This window comes from Diabrotica virgifera, chromosome 4, assembly GCF_917563875.1.
Source record: "Diabrotica virgifera virgifera chromosome 4, PGI_DIABVI_V3a".
NCBI classification, from domain to species: Eukaryota; Metazoa; Arthropoda; class Insecta; order Coleoptera; family Chrysomelidae; genus Diabrotica; species Diabrotica virgifera.
In genome coordinates this window covers 46,261,782-46,285,911 of record NC_065446.1, presented here as the reverse complement: position 1 = coordinate 46,285,911, position 24,130 = coordinate 46,261,782, and the positions used below count along the sequence as shown (strand labels likewise).

The following is a 24,130-nucleotide window of genomic DNA, read 5'->3' as shown; positions in this document are numbered from 1 at the left end:
TAAGTTTTTCTATTTGCACATTTTTTGTTTCCATCATTTTGTATAAATAACATCTACTCATTTCAAAACAAAAAAACTGAGGATAGTATAAATATAACGTGTAAGTATATTTTTTATTCATAATACCGGTTTTAATACCGGAATTGAGATTTTGGCTCGATATTGTAAGCCCTACTGGACTCACTTAAACGAAGCAGTTAAAACCATTTTTAAGAATTTTATAAGTATTTTAAAAAATGACAGTGTACTGGGGACTATATGTTTTCATATGTGATAACATAAATATAAATATATCCTAATTGAAACATTTATCATTTTTTACTTTATTGTACTATATACAGAACGTAGTATAGTATAATAGATAAAGTTATAGGATCGTGCAAAAAAAAATTTTTCAGATTTCATTTTTTTTCGACGTTTTGAGTCCCCCTGAGTCTAAAAAGCAAATAAAAAACATGTTGGAAGTATGTACGTACGTACGTACCTACGTATGTCGCCACCGCTCAGCAAAAACTACCGGACCGATTTTGATGAAATTCGGTATGAGTAAGTTCAAGAGAATTTTGTCGAGAAACTAAGCTTTTAAAAAAACCTCTCAAAGGGGGGTAGAAATAGGGGGGTTATTTAGGGCCCATTTTTGCAAATTTTGACCGAAATGAATGAAATTCAACTCAAAGTAAGCTCATCGATAGGTAAAAAAAATAGTGAATTTGACATTTCCAAATTCAAAATGGCGGTCAACATGGCCGACCGCCCACCCGACACATTTCCCTACCTATCTAAAAACTTGTTTAAGATAAGTTTAATTTGAAAAAGTCGTTATATAGCCTAAAGATGGGGATATAAGAAGGATGTTATCGTTTTTCAGAAAAAGTTACGGGTTGCCTATATTTAAGGGGTCAAAATTTGACATAAATTTGAACTAGATTTTCTCAAAAATGGCTCCAAGGAATTTTTTTATTTTTTTATATATTGTTAATGTCCTGTAAGTAAATTAAATGACATTAGTCAGATTTCTTAACTCCCGACAGGAGGGGAGTTATGAATTTTTTATAAAAAAATATTCGAGTACCCGCAACTTCCTTCTTAATAGAAACTAAAATTTGAAATTTTGCAAACATATATGGTACTTTATTATCTATTATCACAATAAATTTTACCAAAAATTTGGCTTCCGGTTGAACCGGAAATGAATAAGAAATCTTATTTTTTTTTAAATACATACGTATATTATTACATATTTTGAAAGAATGCAAAATTATCTTTCCAATGACATAAAATTTATTGCTGTAGCTGAAAAAATCGAAAAGTTACGGTAAATAGAAATTTTGCTATAATCTTATGTGTGTCCTCTTTCACGCGATCATAGCAGAGCATTATTATAGGGCAGTCAATGAGGGTATATGGCTCCGAATTCAATCCTACTACATTGATGTACTTGATATTTTCACAGTAAGTAGAGAATAGCTCAAGAAACAAAATCTACCCTATATACTATGCAGCTTTTATCTTGGGGCGGTTCCCACTTCTTCAAGGGGGTGGAAAATTTGTTGGTCAAAATAAGCACGGAAGTGGCTAAAGAACCTATTTCTAAGCAAAAACTGGTTTATACTTTTTTTTGAGAACTCAATACTTTTTGAGTTATGCGTAGTTGAAAATTGGCCATTTTCATTGAAAAATGACACCTTTTCGGACGGATTTTTTGTGAATACCTTAAAAACTATGCATCGAACTAAAAACACTATATAAAACATTTTTTAGATTATAAATAATAAAGAGATTCGTTCCTTCGTAAATGTTCTATTTATAATACAAAAAGAGATATGGTAGGTGAAAATAGTTTGTTTTTTGGTGCATGCTCAAATTGGTGTATTCAACTTGAAATAACAGAGGAACGGTAGGTTTTAGGTGTGTAATGCTACCAACACCTTTTGTAGTGTTTGAAAAGGCCTTTAAAACGAGCACCGTTAAATGTCGGTTACATACAAACTAAGCGAGATATGGTGCAAAAAAAATATATGACTAATGTACTTTAAGGAAAAATGAAAAGTATATACATTTAACTCCCCATCCACCATAATTTAAATGCATTGTTTTTCTTTTGCAATACCTTTTAATATAGTGTTATTTCTACTTTCAAAAAGTTGAACGGGTTTAAAATGAATGGTTTTTGTAAAAAATGTGATCAAATTAGAGAATTAATTTTTAAATTTTCTTAAAAATCTTCCTTTTTCTCCATGTAATTCGAAAATAAAAATAGTTCACCCCTGTGAAGTGGTGGGAACCTCCCCCATGATAAAAGCGCCATCGTATATAGGATAGACTTTGAATTAGGAGATTGGGCTACTCCCAAAATTTCATTAAAATCCATGCAGTAGGATAGAATTCGGAGATAATATCTTGTTCTTAATCTCGCGCATTGACTGGCGTAATCGAAATAGAATGAAATGCAAATATTGTAAACTATTAATTTCTCAGAAAAATGAACTAATTTGAAATGAAAGTATGACTATATTATTCTATTGATTTATGCAATAATCTATATATCTGTAGTCCCCGAAATATGGCATCGAACATTTTCTCAAATGCAGGAATTAATGATGCGTAGAACCATAAAATAGTTTCAAGTACAGAAGGTGTTTCTAAAATATCAAAATAACGAGTAACTTTGTTATTTTTATAGAATGCAAGTATCTAGTACCATAACGATAATAGATCGGTACGATGAAGTTCTCGGGCGGCCCTTCCGTCCAGCGTTTTTTATTACCAACATAATAACCTTGCCGGTACATTTAGAAATCAATAGACCAATCCGCCAAGCAAAGTTTATTAAAAATAATATATCTAATGAACATTGAACAGTTGATAACCTTTCAATTATTGTTAACAGTTGTCTGTCTTGTAATATTTTAGCCATGTGTTTAAATTAATAATTACTCCTTCTCGATATGTTATCTATAAAATGGATCATAAAATTTATAGCCTAATAGAATAAAAAAATCAAAATGTAATTCCGTACAGGAACAAATTTTATCTCAAAGTTTAGGTTAATACAAAAGATATTTTCAAGAAAGTATCCAATTTATATAAGGGGATCCTTGTTTAAATAATTAAAAAGGGGTCATTTTTGCACAATATTTGCCCATCCTCAAAGCAGGTAGATGGGCTGGCCCAAACTTTGTTTAACCTGGCACTGGAGTTTGCGGTTAGGCAAATACAAACTGGACGAGGAGACCTACTGACCAACCGGACGGTTCAACTGGCCGCTTATGCCGATGATATTAATATTATGAGTAGAACATCAACTGGAGCACAGGAAACATACGCAGAGTTAAAAACGCAAACAAAAGCTAGGTCTGGAAATTAACACAGAAAAAACAAAAATAATGATACAGACGAGAAGAAATATAGTCCCACAAAACCTTATATACCTCGTCCAATTTACTTACCGTTGCACGTCATCCGCGCCATAGCCTGTGACACGATACCAACACGAAATATTTAGGCGGTGAGTGTGTTCTTTTTAGAATCAAAATGATTCTAAAGGGGAACACACCTACCGCCTAGATATTTCGTGTTGGTATCGTGTCACAGGCTATGGCGCGGATGACGTGCAACGGTAAGTAAATTGGACGAGGTATATATGAAGATGACATGGAAACGGTTGGAAAGTTTACATACCTGGGAGTAGAACTATATGCCGACGGATCAGAAGATCGAGAAATACGAAAGAGAATAACGCAGGCAAACAGAGCTTATTTTACCCTCTCCCATATATTTCGGTCTAAAAATGTCCACCGAAAAACAAAGATGAGAATCTATAAAACCTTAATTCGACCAATAGCATGCTATGGCAGTCAAGCCAAGCATGAGTCCTGAAAGAAACATCCAAAAACAAACTCGACACATTCGAAAGGAAAGTACTGAGGATAATACTAAGACCTGTGAGGAAAAACGGAATCTTCAGAAGTCGATACAACAACGAGCTTTATCAACGTTATAAGGAAACACCCCTGTTAGACTTTATTAGAATACAAAAATTACAATGGGCCGGACATGTGATAAGAATAGGAGTGGATAGGCTACCGAAAAGAGCACTGAATGCTAGACTGCAGGGAAAGAGACCGGTTGGAAAGCCAAGAAAGCGCTGGGAAGACACAGTAAACAGCGACACAGTAAACAGCCCTTTTATGAGTCCGTGTATGGAGAAGCGCAGCCACAGACAAGCAAGGGTTGAGGCAAAAAATAAAGGAGGCCAAGTCAATTTGGGCTGTAGTGCCGTAGAAGAAGTAAATTTATTTTACTAGACTATTAGATCTTCGTTTATAATCTGTTCAATTTTCAACTCTTAATGAATAAACAATGGAAATACAAATGTAGCTTGTAAAAAATTGATAAAATGTGATACCTGATATCTGATGGTTGCATCTTGGGATTTAAACCATGCAGAGCTTTTTACAAAAAACAATTTTTTTCGTAAAATCAATATATAATAAAAGACATCATATTTTTAATAAATAAAAATGTTTTTAAGTATCAGTAATTTGAGAAAAAATTGCAATTTTTTTTTTCAATTAGGACGTAGTTCCATATTTTTCGTCCACTCTAACTTTTCCCATGCGTCACGATTCATTTTCAAACAAACTAAGTCAAAACATAAAGTGAAACGAACGTCGATGTGTATATACATTTTGCATACTGTATATTATATTATACTACACACATAGGCATACGTTTCACTTATGTTTTGATTTAATTTGTTTGAAAATGAATCGTGCCCCATGGGCAAAGATAAAATGGAACTACTGTATCTACGAAAACATAGTTTTTAATTCCAAACAACTTTTCCTAATAACAATTTTCGATATACGACGTTAGGGATATAGAAAATTATGCTCATTTTGATATTTGATTTTAACGGATTCTTCTATTTTTTATTATTTTAGATTTTTTCTTTAGTATTTACACATTTGTGCAAAGGTTGGCTCAAACTTCTTTTTTGTACTTATATCGGGTGGAAGAAAAGAAATGTTCTTCTTATGTTAAGTTTGAGACACCCTGTAGGAGTAGGAGGACGACGTACAAATGTGAGTATACATCGGAATTGTGTTGTAGTCTTATGTTTTATGAACATTTTGTTTTTTTTAATGTCCCTGATATTTTTAGAAACAAAGAAAATAGACGATTTTGTAGTTTAACATGTGTTTTAACTAACCAAAACAAAAGTTTGAGACACCCTGTAGGGAGGAAAAGGTACAAAGGTAGTACAAATAATACATCGATATTATGTTGTAGTCTCATATTGTGTCAATATATTTTTTTTAATTTCTCTGATATCTTTAAATAACTAAGAAACTAGACGGTTTTACTCTTTAATTTCTGTTTTAACTGACGACATGCGATACGTGATTTTCTATATACAGTGCGAAAGGAAAAGAGTGTTCAAAGAAAAAAAATCTGTATAATGTACCTACCTCTCGCTATTTAAAAAGCCTCCATTAAACAAACTCTTCTCTCTTATGTTGCGCTGTGCATACCGCTTACCAGGTCGATAGGAACTGTTTACATTATGTGCCTTTCTGTTTTTAAAGTGTTATTAATTGTTACTTTTTATTGTTAATTTAGTTGTGTTTAAGTTAAAACACATGTTATGTTATTGAGTAATACCACATATTTTCTTGGTTTCTAAAGATATCAGAGACATTCAAAAAACAAAATGTTTGTACATCGACACATTTGTACATCGTCCTCCCTACAGGGTGTCTCTAACTAAACATAAGAAAAACATTTTTTTTTCCACCCGTATAAGCACAAAAAAGAAATTTGAGTAAACCATTCCACAAATGTGTAAATACTAATGAAAAATTTAAAATAATAAAAAAAAATTGACGGCATCCGTTAATCTGTCCATGAAAAAATCAACTATGAATATGAGCATAATTTTCTATATCCCTAACTTATGACTCGCAGTTTATAAGGGTACTCTACTCTTGAGAGAAACTCATATTTTCGACATACCTCGTATAAAATTGATAAACTTTGATATCTGATGGTAGTAAATTCTTTTACTGTGTTTGCTGTAAATTTTAAAGAACCACTTGGATTGACATGAAATTTGGCATACGCAAAGCTAACATGTCAAAGAAAAAAAGTGATATGGTGCCGATGTGTGCTTTTGCCCTGGGGGTGAGTTTCGCCCCATCTCGGGGGTGAAAAAATATATGTCCAAGAAAAGTCTCGAAATGGATAAATTGACTAATTTTAAGCAACTTTTGTTTTATAGAGTTTTTTCACAAAATCAACACTTTTCGAGTTATTTGCAAGTGAATATGTTCATTTTTCAACAAAATAACCACATGTTTAGACGGTTTTTCGCAAATAACTCGAAACGTAAGCATTTTGTCGAAAAAAATACTCTTAGCAAAACTATAGCCTATAAAAAGTGAAAAAAACGGTGTATATATTAGGTCTCTACACCTAGCAAAAGCAGAGTTATAGGCAATGAAAAATAGGTTCATATTCGAAAAATTCCAAATAGAACAATTCAATGTGAAATATTCAAATACCAAAGCATTTTTGGGGAAAACACATTACAACTTTTTTAAAGTGTTTAAAAAAAGCTTTATTTCTGTTTTTATAAAAAAAATTTCTAGCATCAAATGTAAGCAAGTTAGCTCAAAATAAAATTGGTCCCTTTTGTTTTGGCAAAAAAAGCAGGAAGATCACCCCCCAATTATCAACTTAAGTGAAATTACTCGTTACCGCTTCACAAGTTACTTTACTTATATTGTGTTTATATGATCTGTAAGTTTCATCGATTCAAAGTGCTTATTTTTGAAAAAATTTGCTTTTAAAGTAAAATTTTAAAAAAATTTTATTTTGAAAAGAATGCTTTTTTCAAAATAACTTAAAAATTGTTAGAGATATCAAAAATCTTAAACAATAAAAAAGTCGGCTTTACTTTTCTGAATTCTTGTATTTTTTGTTTTTCTGTAAGACAAAAATTGGTTAAGATTCGGTGTTTCTAAATTTGCATACACTCGTGATACGTGACTCGTTCAAGCTCTTTTAACTACAGCTCTTTAAAAAATAAGGACTTTGAACCGTTTAAACTTACATATCATATGACCAATACATACGCGAGTAAAAAACTTGGGAAGTGGTAACAATTAAGTTCATTAGAAATGCTAATTAGGGAGTGATTTTCCCGATTTCTTATCAAAAAAGGGACCAATTTTATTTTGAGCGTAACTTGTTTACCTACTTTTGATGGTAAAAATTTTTTTTAAAAACAAAAATAAGCATTTTTTAAACACTGTAAAAAAGTTCTAATGAGTTTTCCCCAAAAAAGTGCTTCGTTTTTTGGTTATGGCACGTTAAAATATTCTATTTGGAATTTGACGAATATGAACCTATTTTTCATTAAGTAGCTATAACTCTGCTTCTGCTAGGTATACTGACCTAATATATACACCATGTTTTTCACTTTTTTACGTACTATATTTTTGGTAAGAATTTTTTTTCGACCATATACTTACTTTTTGAGTTATTTGCGAAAAACCGTCTGAAAACGTGTAATTTTGTAGAAAAATTAACATATTCACTCGCAAATAACTCGAAAAATATTAACTTAGTGGAAAAACTTTATAGGGCAAAAGTTGCTTAAAATTACTCATTTTATCCATTTCCGGACTTATTTCGAACATTTATTTTTCAAAAAAACAGTAAAATCCTGTATAAAAGGTATATTTAAAAACCCTCAAAAGGGCCACGTCAAATTCACATAACTAGTTTTCAACTGGTTTACCAGTCATCATCAGTGCTTACGTGCAATGTACATGCTAACCACCAAGATAGTATTATACAAAAATATGTGGGTCAAAGCCCAGTAAAAGTAGTTCGTCAAGGAAACATAGGTATAAAATGCTACCTTCCTTGGGCCTGGATGTTTAAAATATTATTTGTCTTAATATTATTATAATATTATTGATAATATTATTATAAGTCACTTGCCGTCTCACTTCCAACATGTAAACAAGTCATATCTAGATCTCAGATGTTACCTAGGGCAAATTAGATAATATTTTAAACATCCAGGCTTAAGGTAGCATTTTATACCTATGTTTCCTTGACGGACTACTTTTACTGGGCTTTGTCCCACATATTTTTGTATAATACTATCTTGGTGGTTAGCATGTACATTGCACGTAAGCACTGATGATGACTGGTAAACCAGTCGAAAACTAGTTATGTGAATTTGATGTGGCCCTTTTGAGTGTTTTTTAAATATACCTTTTATACAGGATTTTACTGTTTTTTTGTATCACATGGTATACAGCCAACTACAGGAAAACTTTTTCCTTGTGAATTTTTTATATATTTTTCACCCCCAGAAGGGGCCCAGATAGCATGTAAACTTGTGGCAAGTTTGATTCTTCTTTGATTTTTCATTGCTGCGTCAAATATGACGAGGCAAGTTTGTGACAAGTTTGCTGCAATATTGTTATGACAAAGATGATTATTCAAGTTTGTATCAACTTTGCTTCAAGCTTAGCTTTACACAGCCCGCTTCGATTCGGTTTTCGTTCGGCGCCCCGACTGATGTCCCTCCCACGACAACGAAAGTGTTGCCACTCGGAGGGAAATTTCTGTGTTAGCGAGAATTTTCAACATACAATTGAAAAAGTTATCTCAAAAGGGAATTTTTGCTCCAGTCCAAATTGCACAATATTTAAAAAAAATCAAAATATTTGAAAATAATTCAACATATTTTCGCAGACTTTGTAAATAGGAGCGAATTTTTTCATAAAAGTGAGAATTTTTAAGGTAAGTTGAGGGAAAAAGCTTACTTGATGCTACGCGTAAGCGGTGATAGTTTGTTATTGTGGTTATGTTGATATTTTTCTTCAAGTTCTTTACAACTTAAATTTTCCGTACAATTCTCCGAGACTATTACCTTAATTATTATTACTAAGCTGAAGCCTATTTTCTTCATTGTTAATAGACCAAACTGCATGACAGATTAGTACCTATACTCATTTTGCTGTGGTCAACTCTGGTGGCATTGAGGTAGAGGTAAGTCTTTTTATGTTTTTTGTAGCTTCTAACTGTACTCACATACTATTTAAAATAAATTATATATTATAAAATAGATATAATAAATACATTTTAGGTTTTATTGTAAAATTGTTATTTTAACATCTTTTTACCTCTTTTAATAACATAGATTAATTCTGTTCACACAGCAAGAGTTTTTAACAATTTCTATTTGTTTCATAGCTGATAGACAAAACCAAGCATCGGAATCTGAAGCTAGGGTGTTTAATGTAAGTTCCAATGAATAATTTTATACAATAGATTGTATTTTAGTCAAGTGATTAATAAATAGTTATATAAAATGGTATTGTATTTTTTATTCACATTGTTTTATTCAAATTGTGGCTAGTATCTCAAAACGAACCCTAAGCAAGTTTGTATCAAGCTTGAAAAAACAAACTTCATGCAACAAAACAAAAACAAACCTTCAGAAAGTTTGTTATATCAAGTTTGTATCAAGTTTGAAAAAACAAACTTCATGCAAGTTTGTCACACACCAACTAGCAAGTTTGATTTAATCTTGCTGCAAGTTTGCAAAGTTGCCATGGCAAACCTGCAGCAAGCTTTCATGTTTGATGTATCAGACTTGTTGCAAGTTTGAAACAAGTTTATATTGTTATCTGGGGGGTGAAACTCATCCCTAGGGCAAAAGCCCACATCGGCACAATATCACTTTTTTTCTTTGACTTGTTAGCTATGTGTATGCCAAATCTCATGTCAATCCAAGCGTTTCTTTAAAATTTAGAATTTTTGCAATATTTTACCTTTAAAGAACGTACTATGGTTGCATCTTAGGTGTTGAACCATGCAGAGTTTTTTACAAATAATAATTTTTTTTCTTAAAATCAATATATAATAAAAAGATTTTTAAAGATAAAAATGATGTTGAGTATCAGTAATTTAAGAAAATATTGCATTTTTTTTCAATTAACACAAGCCTTTGCTGGTCAACATATAAGAGAATGCCTGCCCGTTCGTGTACCTACTGAGATAGAACCCAGAGAATAGTTCGCGTATTTTGCCTTCAAGCGTAGAAGGTAGTGCAGAGAGCTGTCACCAGCGATGGTCGACACAAGAGAGAAATGAATCCGTTTGCAGTTCACAAAATGCCTCAGAAAATTGTCTACTGTAAAGTAGGGATGAAAACTAATATACCCTATTCCACGAACATACGTCTGTTGTGGATTATCTCGACAACGAATATTTTACTGTGCAAATTATGAAGAACGAAAGTAAATTGCAAAATACATTGTTGTTTATTGGAACAATTATTAGAGCCATTAACTTTCGCACTTCTTATGTTGCACACTAAAATATGCGTTGTCGCGATAATTCAAGACAGTCGTATATTCGTGGAATAGCCCATAGGGATGAACTAACTAGTAGGGATAGCTAGGTACTAACCGTTAGTCAGGGTTGGCTTAAGAATAATTTAAAACCAAAGATTGTAATTATTATGGATTTTACACATTAAAAAATAAAATATTATTTTTTGCATGGGAAAAATTGAACACGGTGTAATACAGGATGCTGGGAAGATCCAAGCCAACTGGCAAATCCAATAAAGGAACAGAGCAGAATGGTGTAGAAAGCATGAAATGATCGAGGCCCTCAAAGGCCTGAAAGACCATGATGATAATCAGGCCCGGCCCTAGGGATTTTGCCGCCCTGGGCAAGATTGGCGAGCGCCGCCCTCCACCCCTCCCCCCGTTGGTATACCCAAAAACTCAAAAATTTCACCATGGCTCTTAATTTGCTGAAATATATCACTTAATGCATTAACGGTTGTGTCTATAATTTTTAAGTAGAAGTCAACTTTATATTGTGTCTCTGGATCTAGATCCATATTTTCATCTTTAGCCGCATGGCCAAATTGTCTTTTCACTTACCTGTTTCTGGCTATTACTGTGCCTTCTTTTCGGGTTCTCAATTTCTAACTTTGATGAGCTCTTTTGCGGCTGTCAAATAGCCCTGGAATTTTAAATCACTTCTGAGAGACTTAAAATAGATTTCCGTTTTTTGTAATAAACTTATAGCTTGATACGTTCTCATATCAATATTCTGAATACGCTACTACGTTGATATGAAGTAAAATGCCATTCGATATTACCAAAGAGCAAAGAAAAGTAAACTCACGGATTTGATTTGCCAAACAGCTTGCCTCATGAGCAACCATTTTATCGTTGTTTTTATTCACAGTGATTTCTACAAGAGCATCGTAAATTTCTTCAATTTGGTATCTAATGGGAGTAATTTCATCAATTATTCTACTTTCCCATCTAGTTTCGGACAAAGGTTTCAATGTTAGTCTAGAAATATGATTTTTCAGCATAGTCCAACAATGAATAGATGCTGAGAAAAAGTTGTAAATTTTTGTCACTAAGGAAAAGAAAGAAACTGCAAACTGTGAGGCTTTAGCAGCATCGTTCACGACTAAGTTAAGTAAATGGCTAGAACATGGGACAAAAAATGCTCTAGGATTAATTTTAAAAATTCTGTTTTGAACTCCGAAGTTCTTCTCTTCCATGTTTGCCCCATTATCATACCTTTGTCCTCTCATATCTTCCAAAGGTATTCCCAGTTCATTCTGGGACTCTGTAACTCCCAAGCCAGTAGTTTCCACTACAGGCACAAATCCAAGAAAATGTTCTTCAATTTTAACACTTTGTTAACCAGAACCTAAATCGACAAAATGTACAACAATAGTCATCTCTTCCATCCCAGCAATATCAGATATATAATCTAAAATTATGCTATAATACTTTGCTTATTTCAAAAAGTTTAAAATTTTATTTTTGATTTTATCATGGAGGAGCTGAATAATTTCGTTTTGAATATGTTTTCCAAGTAGTGATGCTGCTTGTTACTCCCATTAGTTATTCTCCTAAAAAGGTTGTAAAACAGAATCATTTAAAGAGCTCAAAAAGCTTAAAAAAATTACTATTGTTTTGATGAAAATGTTTATCAGAATCGCCCCTCCATGGAAGACACTGTTGTTCTAAGAACTGTATAATTGATATAAGTCATTGTATTACATTTTTTCAATGACCAGTTTCTGAATTTAGAACTTTTTGTGTTTCTTCATTTATGATTTTGCCCGATTCTAGTCTAATTGCTAGTTCTATCCACTGTCGCTGTGACTGTAGATGAGCTGGAGACTTAGTTGGCGTGGCTGGACAAAGCTTCAGCTATATGTTTCTATGTAATTATTATATCCATTTTCAGTAAAGTTAATTTTAAGTGAATTTCAGTGAATTTAGTTTAGTTCTGATCCTACTATTTCTATGCGATGAAGAAGAAGGCGATTTTGCTGATTTTCCGTCGAATAAACCTTGCAATTTTTATTGTTTCAGTTAGGTACTATATATACTTAATTCTCTTAATATATATACTTAATTCTCGCTTTTACAGTTGCATTTTTGCCGCTCTTGTTCATAATATTGATTTCTTATAATAATAAAAACATAAGTTATTATTTCTGCAATTTCAAAAATTGGCTGTCCTCTAAAATTTGCCGCCCTGGGCGGCCGCCCAGTTCGCCCACCCCTGGGGCCGGGCCTGATGATAATGATTAGGGAGCGGATTTATATGCGATCAATTTTGATGAAATATGCGCATATATATGCAGTAAAAAATTACGAAATATGCACAAGATATGCACAAAAATTCAAAAAATGCGCATTTCGAGAAACCACAAATTTTCTGTTCTATTCTATTCTAGGGGGTTCTTTTACAGGGGGCGGCAATCTTATTTATTATCTTTCAAATAAAATCGTTATTTTTTATACAATGCAATTTATTCACATTTTTTACAAAAACTGATACCAATAGTTACCTATTTAAAATAAAACAACAATATCACTATATATATATATATATATATATATATATATATATATATATATAAAACAGATGAAATAGAGAATGTGGAAAAATCCCCTTACGAACAATTCACACATCCACCATTTCGGGTTGGGAAAAATTTTTCGAATAGAATCAAAGATCCAAACACCAGTTCTTAGAAATGTGTTTCGCCCTCTTCAACCTCTCTGGGCTTATCAATAAAGATGAGAGGTTGAATATCTTTAGACACATTCCAATCAAAAAACAACATTCGAGACCTAGACATAGAAGGTGCGTAAATCTACGGCAAGTCCGACAATGACAGTCTCAAGTTTTAATTCCCTAATTACTTAAAGTAAGTAAAATATATGTTTAAAAACATGAGATGTAGATCCTTGAAACACACTCAGTGATCAAAAGATCCAAGGTTAATGGTTTGACGACCACTCGTACGAAATCAAACAGATGAAATAGAGAATGTGGAAAAATCCCCTTACGAACAATTCACACATCCACCATTTCGGGTTGGGAAAAATTTTTCGAATAGAATCAAAGATCCAAACACCAGTTCTTAGAAATGTGTTTCGCCCTCTTCAACCTCTCTGGGCTTATCGAAAAATTTTTCCCAACCCGAAATGGTGGATGTGTGAATTGTTCGTAAGGGGATTTTTCCACATTCTCTATTTCATCTGTTTGATTTCGTACGAGTGGTCGTCAAACCATTAACCTTGGATCTTTTGATCACTGAATGTGTTTCAAGGATCTACATCTCATGTTTTTAAACATATATTTTACTTACTTTAAGTAATTAGGGAATTAAAACTTGAGACTGTCATTGTCGGACTTGCCGTAGATTTACGCACCTTCTATGTCTAGGTCTCGAATGTTGTTTTTTGATTGGAATGTGTCTAAAGATATTCAACCTCTCATCTTTATTGATAAGCCCAGAGAGGTTGAAGAGGGCGAAACACATTTCTAAGAACTGGTGTTTGGATCTTTGATTCTATTCGAAAAATTTTTCCCAACCCGAAATGGTGGATGTGTGAATTGTTCGTAAGGGGATTTTTCCACATTCTCTATTTCATCTGTTTGATTTCGTACGAGTGGTCGTCAAACCATTAACCTTGGATCTTTTGATCACTGAGTGTGTTTCAAGGATCTACATCTCATGTTTTTAAATATATATATATATATATATATATATATATATATATATATATATATATATATTGTTAAGATATGTAAAATTTGAATTAATATGGTTTCGATCTTAATATTTTAGAAAAGTTAAAACATATAATAAAAATATACCAAAATTCATTTCGAAGAAATGAAAGTCAATTATCTTTGGATGGCCGTAGGTAAACAAAATTTAAATAGGGATTAAGTATTTTCTTTGTACAGTTAGTATGATAAGAAAGTGGTTATGTGTTTGGACAATGAGACCGGGTTTCCCAAATGGACTTTTGCGGCGAGGGAATAATTGTATTTAGAAATTTAAATGAATGTAATCTTTGTTTAGATATTAAGAAAGGAAAAAAAAACCGATTGGCATGTAATTAGTTTTAGGAAATTTCTAATGGTAGGGAAAATTGGTGTTTGTTATCTGAAAGGTAGATGGGGATAAAATTGAGGAACTCGGATTGGTGAAGAAGGAAAAAGGAGGGGCTAGGTATGAAGAATGGGAGTTTAGCGAAATGTTAGAGGGTGGAAGAAGAGTCAGTTGTTAAATGATCGTTAAGTCGACTAGTGGTGATCTCTAAGAGTCTCCTGAAGTAGTAAGGCAGATAAGTGAATAGTTGTGAGTTTGTTGAAATAAGTGTCCTGACGGAAGCTCATCACGTAAAGCATTGTAAGTTATATTGTTCTACTTATATTCCAAGAGTCACCGTTGCATGCCGGAACGAGAAATAGATTCAGTTTATCGAGAGGAGAAAAGGCTAGCATTGTTTTTTGAAAGATACGTGCATCTGTAGGGGGTCATTAATGACAATAGGCTTGCAATAATTTGTTGCGAGATTGCTGACTACATAGGGGGCTGCTAAGAGTAAATTGTAGGCGACCAGAGACAAGAATTTGGACAACTCATCATCCGAGAGACAGTTTTATTTTTTTTGTAGAATTATTCATAACGCAAATTTCAATAAGTACTTTAGATAGTGGTAGGGTTATTTCAATAATCAGAATAGGAGATATTATTTTTAGAGGATATTTTGAGGGTGAATTTATTTCAATAGATGCTTTTGTACCATATATGTGTTTTATTCCGTTAATCTTTGACCTTATTTATCATATGTAAAGCAAAGGAGATATTGAAGCACGAGAATATAAAACCCTGAGATTAGAGCATTAAATAGTGTGATTAAATCATAAGTGCATCATTAAAATTAAATTTAATTAATTAGTTAATTATCTAATCAAGTGCTTTGAGCACACCGATCTTTGAATATCACATTAACTGGAGCCCAGAACGTGGTGGCTTAAAAATATCGCAGCTTTGCATTTGATGGTAGGGAAAGAGATAAGGAATAACTATAGGTGATCCAGAGATAATTTGACAATTTTTCCAGGTGTAAAAATAATTTTGATTTATGGATTGATCGTAGGTATTGGATATTTACTGCCATTGAATTATTTGATTTTTTTTTACCAATCGTACATTTGATATTTATTTTGAAATTTACTGATTGCATATTTGATATTTGTGGCGAAAATTTATTAAATTTGGGGAGAAATATTTGTCGTGTTCTGCAACTTATAGAGTGTTGTAAAATTTCACATTTGGCGGGGACAAAGAAAACAGTAACGAAAAGAAACAACATGTCGACCACAAGGAGGCAAAGCAAAATGCAAGAAAACAGAGAAGAGGAAAAAATTGTTGAAGAAGGATTGGATAATGAAGGAGATACAACGATTATGGAGAGAAAAGAACAGGAATTAACAGGAATAGAGAAACTATTGCAACTGATGCAACTCCAGTCACAACAAATGGATAGAAATCAACAGGAAACAAAAAGGACAATGCAAGAAAATCAACAGGAATCAAAACGAGCCATGGAAGAAACACAAAGAGAAATATCACAGAGAATAGAACAGAAATTGGAAGAGAATGATGGCAAATTGAAAAAGCGTTTGGAAAAATATGAAAATGAAATGAAAGCCTGTTTAGAAAAAGTTAGAGAAGAAACAGAAAGGAAACTGGAGATGCAACGAGAAGAAATAGAAACTAAAATGAAGGATATTAAGAATGTGCAAAAGATGGAATTAGAACAGTTAGAAAGCAAATTTGAAAATGCAATACAAGAAGACAGGCGAGAAATAGAAGAACAATTTAAGCAAAACGAAAAACAAATTGCGGAACTCAAGAATCAACAGAATTGTGGAGAAAGAAGGGAAATGATTATCCATGGTACAAGCGACGCGAAAATACAATTTGGCGGGGATATTAGAAAACACACCCAGTACCATTTGTTAAAAATTTGAGAACCAAATTGCAACATATTAGATATTTTGACGACTGCAAAGAAACAATTAGAAACCATCTGAAAGAAGGAGCAGCGTTATGGTATGAAAGTAAAGAAGATGAGTTTGAAAATTGGACAGATTTCGAAAATAAATTTCTCAACTATTTCTGGGGGAAAGTTAAACAGAGGGAAATCAACCAAGAGCTACAGAATGGAAGATATCACGAGAAAATGGGAATATCGGAGGAAAGATATGCTTTGCAGATATATAACAATTCCAAATATCTAGACTACAAATACTCTACCGAACAACTGGTAGAAATGATAAGCAGACATTTCGAAGAAACGCTGGAGGACCACGTGATTTTGAGAAACTATCAAGATATTGATAGTTTGTGCCAATTCCTTCAAGTAAGGGAAGCAAAACGAAGAGAAATGCGAAACAGAAGACAACATGAACAATATAATGGACCGGCAAGAAGGTATCAATCAAATTATGACCAGAGAAACCGACATGCCCAATCAACAAACGAAGATAGGCCGAGAGAATACCAAAATTACAATAGACAACAAAATTATGATAACAGGAATCACGCAAAAAATAGAACATATGAAAATCACAACAGAAACAGAGATGCACAAAATCCTCCGACTAGGAATACGAACGAACAAAGGGACGGTAGAAACAATCAGAATTTCCAACGACAAAATAGAAGGGAGATGAATCATGTAACAATAGAAAACGAGGAAGAAGATATATGCAATGAATCCAGACAGGATTTTCAATAAAGCATCCACTGAACAAACATAAACAACTCTCCGGTATATTTTGTCATCCGAGAGAGTTTATACAGTTGGCGGGAAATGAAAGACAAAGTTCTAATTCCAATTTAATATTCTTAGATGCATTTATAAAACATAAAGCGATTAAAATTTTGATTGATTCTGGATCGGAGATATCGTTAATCAATAAGAAACTAGTAAAAGAATTAAATTTGGACAGATTTGTGTACAAAATTCCTAGGGTTGTTTTAGTGGGTGCAAACAACAAAAAATTGACGACAGTAAATGAAGGTTTGGGAGTGCGGATCAGAGTGGGAGACAAATACTATATTATGCAATGTGTGGTGATCGAAGATTTAAACCATGATATGATAGCGGGAATTGATGAATTGAGTGAAAAACACATCACCATAAATTTTTCGGAGAATAAACTGGAAATCAGAGCAGAACCAGACAACATAGAAGAAGAAACGGAAATAGAGAGGAAAATAATTGTTGAAAAGATAAATGAACAGGAAAAACATAAAGAAATCAATATGACTGTAGAGGAAAAACCGAAAGTACAAGAAAAAAATCAACCAGAAAAAAAAAAGAAGGAAGAAAAAGAAGAAGAGTTCAAAAAGAAAGAAGGAAAACACGGTGGATACAAGAGAAAGACAGGAAATCGAAGATACGGAAGAATTGTCGGCAATCGACGATAAAACAGAAAGGAAGCAGGAAGAAAAGGAAGTTCTCATAAGAGAAATGAAAGCAGTAGAAACATGGTGCTCGGGATACCAAATGGAAATTGAAGATAAAAAAAAAACAGAAGAAGAAATAAAGGATGAGGACAGAGAAGAAATGGCAATAATGGACGAGAATCCAGAATTTTATGAAGAAATATTATGGACAGTGAACACATGCGAACAAAATGAGGATGAAAGAAAATTAAAATGTGGAGAAAACATGGAAAAGGAAGTAGAGAAGATTCTAGAAAATTATGGAGATTTGATTAATGAAGAAAGCCGAGTGGCTAAAAATTATGAACATTCTTTTAAAGTTAAAAACTTAGAAAATTTTAAATCCAAGACATATCCAATCCCGTATAAATACAGGCAAAGCGTCGGACAGGAAATTGAAAAAATGATCGAAGACAAGGTGATAGAAAGATGTGACTCTCCATATATCAACCCGATAGTATGCGTTAAAAAATCGAGTGGTGATTTGCGATTATGTTTAGATGCAAGAAACATTAATTCACACACAATCGCGCAATACGAAGCGCCTTTGAACATCGAAGCCATATTTGGACGAATCACAGGGTCACACATTTTTTCCAAAATCGATTTGAAACATAGTTTTTGGTTAATACCTTTGGCAGAGAAATGTCGAAATTATACCGCTTTTTCGATCGACGGAGTGGTATACCGATTTAGGGTGGTACCATTTGGCCTACAGAGTGCATGCGCTGCTTTGGTTCGCGCATTGAACACAATCTTAAATAGGCATGAAGAATTTGTTGTACATTACATAGATGATTTATTAATTTTCTCACCGGATATAACAAGCCATCTACGACATATTCACACTGTGCTAGAAGAACTGGATCAAGCGGGATTGAAATTAAATATTCAAAAGTGTCAGTTTTTCCAAAAGGAAATACTGTATTTAGGATTCAAATTAGACACAAAAGGGATTAGTCTTGCAGAAGATAGAATCGAAATTATAAATAACTACGCTAGGCCAACCAATTTAAAAACATTGCGGGGATTTTTGGGAATGGTAAACTATTTCAAAAAACTAATACCAGACATCAGCACAAAAGAAATACCGTTGATAGCATTACTTAAGAAAAATGTTAGGTGGAAATGGGGAACGGAACAAGAAATGGCTTTCAAAAATTTAAAAGGAGCTTTCTCCACAGCTGTAAGAGTACACCACCCAAGATATGATCAACCTTTCATTCTCCGGACCGATGCTTCCATAACAAAATTCGCAGGGGTGTTATCACAGATCCAAGACGATGTAGAGGTGCCAATCTGTTTTGTCTCCCGTGTAACCAAAACATATGAGAGAAAGTACAGCGTTACTGAATTAGAGTTCGCCAGTGTGTTATTTTGTGTAAATAAATTACGGTTTTACCTACTAGGGGCAAAATTCACCGTTGAAACAGACCATGCAGCTTTGGTACATATAATGAAAAATAGGCTGGTAAATAATAGAATTCATAGGGGCATTCTTTTACTTCAAGAGTATGATTTTGAATTTAAATATATCAAAGGAACTGACAATATCTTGGCTGATGCGTTGACGAGAGATGAACAATTCCGCAAAGAGGACCACAAAACTCTCCACGTTGGCATGAACATAATGAGAGAAGAAGCAGGCTTATTTTCTTTGGCTCAGATCAGGGAAAATCAGGAACAACTGGATGAAAGAGAAAAGCAAAGGTCCATATAGGGTCAATACGGAAAATGGGGTAAATAGTTATGAATTAGCGCAGATAGAGACAGGCAAGATACGGGGTATTTTTAACATTCACGACATTTATAAGTATCATGAGTAGAGTTTGGTAACATAATGGAATAATTTGATCCTAAAAAAAAACTTGTGTCATTTAAATAAATAACAGAATTTTTTCGGCAAATCAAATGGCGGGGAGTTGTTAAGATATGTAAAATTTGAATTAATATGGTTTCGATCTTAATATTTTAGAAAAGTTAAAACATATAATAAAAATATACCAAAATTCATTTCGAAGAAATGAAAGTCAATTATCTTTGGATGGCCGTAGGTAAACAAAATTTAAATAGGGATTAAGTATTTTCTTTGTACAGTTAGTATGATAAGAAAGTGGTTATGTGTTTGGACAATGAGACCGGGTTTCCCAAATGGACTTTTGCGGCGAGGGAATAATTGTATTTAGAAATTTAAATGAATGTAATCTTTGTTTAGATATTAAGAAAGGAAAAAAAAAACCGATTGGCATGTAATTAGTTTTAGGAAATTTCTAATGGTAGGGAAAATTGGTGTTTGTTATCTGAAAGGTAGATGGGGATAAAATTGAGGAACTCGGATTGGTGAAGAAGGAAAAAGGAGGGGCTAGGTATGAAGAATGGGAGTTTAGCGAAATGTTAGAGGGTGGAAGAAGAGTCAGTTGTTAAATGATCGTTAAGTCGACTAGTGGTGATCTCTAAGAGTCTCCTGAAGTAGTAAGGCAGATAAGTGAATAGTTGTGAGTTTGTTGAAATAAGTGTCCTGACGGAAGCTCATCACGTAAAGCATTGTAAGTTATATTGTTCTACTTATATTCCAAGAGTCACCGTTGCATGCCGGAACGAGAAATAGATTCAGTTTATCGAGAGGAGAAAAGGCTAGCATTGTTTTTTGAAAGATACGTGCATCTGTAGGGGGTCATTAATGACAATAGGCTTGCAATAATTTGTTGCGAGATTGCTGACTACATAGGGGGCTGCTAAGAGTAAATTGTAGGCGACCAGAGACAAGAATTTGGACAACTCATCATCCGAGAGACAGTTTTATTTTTTTTGTAGAATTATTCATAACGCAAATTTCAATAAGTACTTTAGATAGTGGTAGGGTTATTTCAATAATCAGAATAGGAGATATTATTTTTAGAGGATATTTTGAGGGTGAATTTATTTCAATAGATGCTTTTGTACCATATATGTGTTTTATTCCGTTAATCTTTGACTTTATTTATCATATGTAAAGCAAAGGAGATATTGAAGCACGAGAATATAAAACCCTGAGATTAGAGCATTAAATAGTGTGATTAAATCATAAGTGCATCATTAAAATTAAATTTAATTAATTAGTTAATTATCTAATCAAGTGCTTTGAGCACACCGATCTTTGAATATCACATTAATATATATATATATATATATATATATATATATATATATATATATATATATATATATATATATATCTTTGATTATAATTTACTAAAATGTGTTTTTCCAAATTTTTCACGAGGAAACATTTTCTTTGATTAGATAAAATATTTTTATAACTTGAAAAACTCCTTTCAATATCAACAGAAGTAATTGGGGCGCATTAAAATAACTTGTTAAAGACTAAAATTCTGCACCAAAATCAATTTCAAAATTTCCATTAAAAATTTCGCATATATGCCCTCCAAAGTTTTAAAGCCGTTTAAAGACGGGATCTGATCTAAAGCATGAATATTTCAATTTCCGTTAGAAAATCGTAAATCTATGGTTAAATCTGTAAATTCTCTTAACAATAGGGGCTTTAAAAGAATCACCAGAATTACAGGTACCTACTAAATTGGGATACAAATTGTACTAAATATAACAAAAGTAAATAAAATTCGGATTTCCCGGTAAACCATCCTTCATCATTTTAACATCCTACAATCATTTTATAACGGCGTTCTATAAGCACTATAAGTACTTTGTGTAAAGATCGGGCATTTTCTAAGAAAAAATGAAAAGACAGTGAATGAACCGTCTCTCTTCAGGTAGTTAATTAATAGATAGACCGTCGAATTAATAGATACGACAGCCTGTGCGGGGAAATATTTTGTGTCGAATTAAAAAATTAAATTTTTTTTTGACTTAAATGTTTTTAAATATGCACAAAATATGCATGTTTCTTTAAAAATATGCAAAATTTAGTAAAGGGCTCAAATATGCGAAATATGCATGCAATATGCATTTAGCATAAAATTCGCTCCCTAATAATGATGAAAGCCTACATTTGTAAGAGCTTACAGCTCTTAAAGCCTAAGTTGTGATTCCATCCTTTTAAACAAAGCAACTGAGACCACACCAGCTGAATTTATCAAACTAAGACAGGAAATATTTATTACGTATGTATGATTTTTCAATTGTTTACCTTTGTCACTACACCCGATGAACTACTTTCGACCTCTCTTCTTTTTCGGCGAATTTCTCCATTGTAAGGCGCACTATCTGAGGGAGCATCAAGAATGTTCGTTTTCGAACTTTTTCCAATATCGTCAATATTTCCGTACAATGTTTTTGATTGAATATCAAGACCTATTGTTAATTTTGTAAACAGGGGTATGAAAAGTAACAAATACATTGTCCCTACTTCACATTTAACCACAAAACAGAACTTTTTATTTATCTAACGCAACGCACACAAAAAATTTAAACGGTATTTAATTTTTTAATTTGGAATATAGTTTAAAGATATCTCCCTTTATCACAACAAATTAATGATTAATATAACACTAAATTCGCTTCCAAGATAAAATTCTTCAAAACATTAAGTTGGCTAAGAACGATATATGTACATGACAATAAATCGGGGAGATTCCGGGTACAGGGTTGCAATAAGCCAAAGCGTTAATATTTTAATTAAAATCTAAATTAGTAGATTTTTTGACGGCTTTTGCTGTAAATGTTAAAGAACCGTTTGGATTGATATGAAATTTGGCATAGCTAATATGTCAAACTATACATCAACCAACAAGAAATAAAAGAGGTTCAAGAATTTTGTTACCTAGGCAGTATAATCAGTGCAAAAGGTGGAGCTCAAGCAGATATTAAACAGAGAATACGAAAAGCACAACAAGCCTTTGGAACCCTCGCAAATATATGGAGATCAACACAGATCAGCCAAAATACTAAAATAAGGCTATTTAATAGTAACGTGAAAACTGTGCTACTTTATGGGAGTGAAACATGGGCAATAACTGACGGAAATGTAAATAAAATCCAAGTTTTTGTAAATAGATGTCTACGTAAAATTCTAAAGGTATACTGGCCCAATATCATAACAAATGTAGCACTATGGAAAAAAAACCAAACAAGAACCCATCAGAACAACAATAAAGAGGAAAAGATGGAACTGGCTGGGACACACACTGAGGAAAGAAAATGCAGACATAACAAAACAGGCACTCAAATAGAATGCAGTAGGACGAAGAAGCAGAGGACGCCCGACCAAAACATGGAGGAGTACCGTTGAAGAAGACCACAAAAGTATGAAGAAAACCTGGGGAGAAATAGCAACCATGGCCAGAAATAGAGGAGAATGGAGAAGCTTCGTGGATGCCCTATGCTCCTTCACGGAGTAACAGGATTGGATATATATATATATATATATATATATATATATATATATATATATATATATATATATATATATATATATATATATATATATAATATGTCTAAGAAAAAAAGTGATGTGCCGATGTGTGCTTTTGCCCTGGGGTGAGTTTCACCCCTTCTCGGGGGTGAAAAACATACGTTCAAAATAAGTCCAGAATTTGATAAACTGACTAATTCTAAACAACTTTTATTCTATAGAGTTTTTTCACTAAGTCAATACTTCTCGAGTTACTTGCGAATGAATATGTTCATTTTTCAACAACAATTTTTGGCAAATAATTCAAAAAGTAAGAATTTTATGGAAAAACAAACGTTCTTAGAAAAAATATAACCTGTAAAAAAGTGAAAAATTGATGCATGCATGAAGTCTCTAGACCTAGTAGAAGAAAAGTTTTAACTAAAGAAAAATAGTTTCATATTCGCCAAATTCCAAATAGAATATATCACCGTGAAATAACCAAAAAATAAAGCACTTTTTGGAAATGTTTAAAAAAGCTTATTTCTGTTTTTATAAAAAAAGATTCTAGAATCACATGTAAGCAAGTTACGCTCAAAATACAGATGGTCCCTTTTGTTTTGGCAAAAAAAGTCAAGAAAGTCACTCCCACGCTCCCACCTAATTAGCAACTTAAATGAAATTAATTGTTACCTCTTCATAAGTTGCATTACTTATTTTGTACTTACTTACTTACTAGCCAACGCCCACCCTTGGCATGTTAGCCATTTGGCGGCGCGCTGACCAGTATAGACGAGCCGTTTCTCGTAGGCGATCTTCATCCTCCTCGGGTGGGTCTGTTATCAGGGCTGGGCACTCTGGGAGGTGAGCAGCAT

At 33.0% G+C, this 24,130-nt stretch overlaps 1 protein-coding gene across 12 annotated transcripts in view; it reads right to left on the bottom strand.

The window, feature by feature from the left end:
- Nucleotides 1-22,418, bottom strand: part of LOC126883019 (sortilin-related receptor-like) — a 339,261-nt gene extending 316,843 nt beyond the window's left edge. For all 12 annotated transcript variants that reach the window (XM_050648189.1, XM_050648193.1, XM_050648192.1 and 9 more), the window contains exon 1: nt 22,053-22,418. In XM_050648189.1, coding sequence (XP_050504146.1) covers nt 22,053-22,262 — 210 coding nt within the window. In that variant the 5' untranslated portion in view covers nt 22,263-22,418. The remainder of the gene's footprint in view (nt 1-22,052) is intronic.
- Between the last annotated feature and the right edge of the window lie 1,712 nt (nt 22,419-24,130).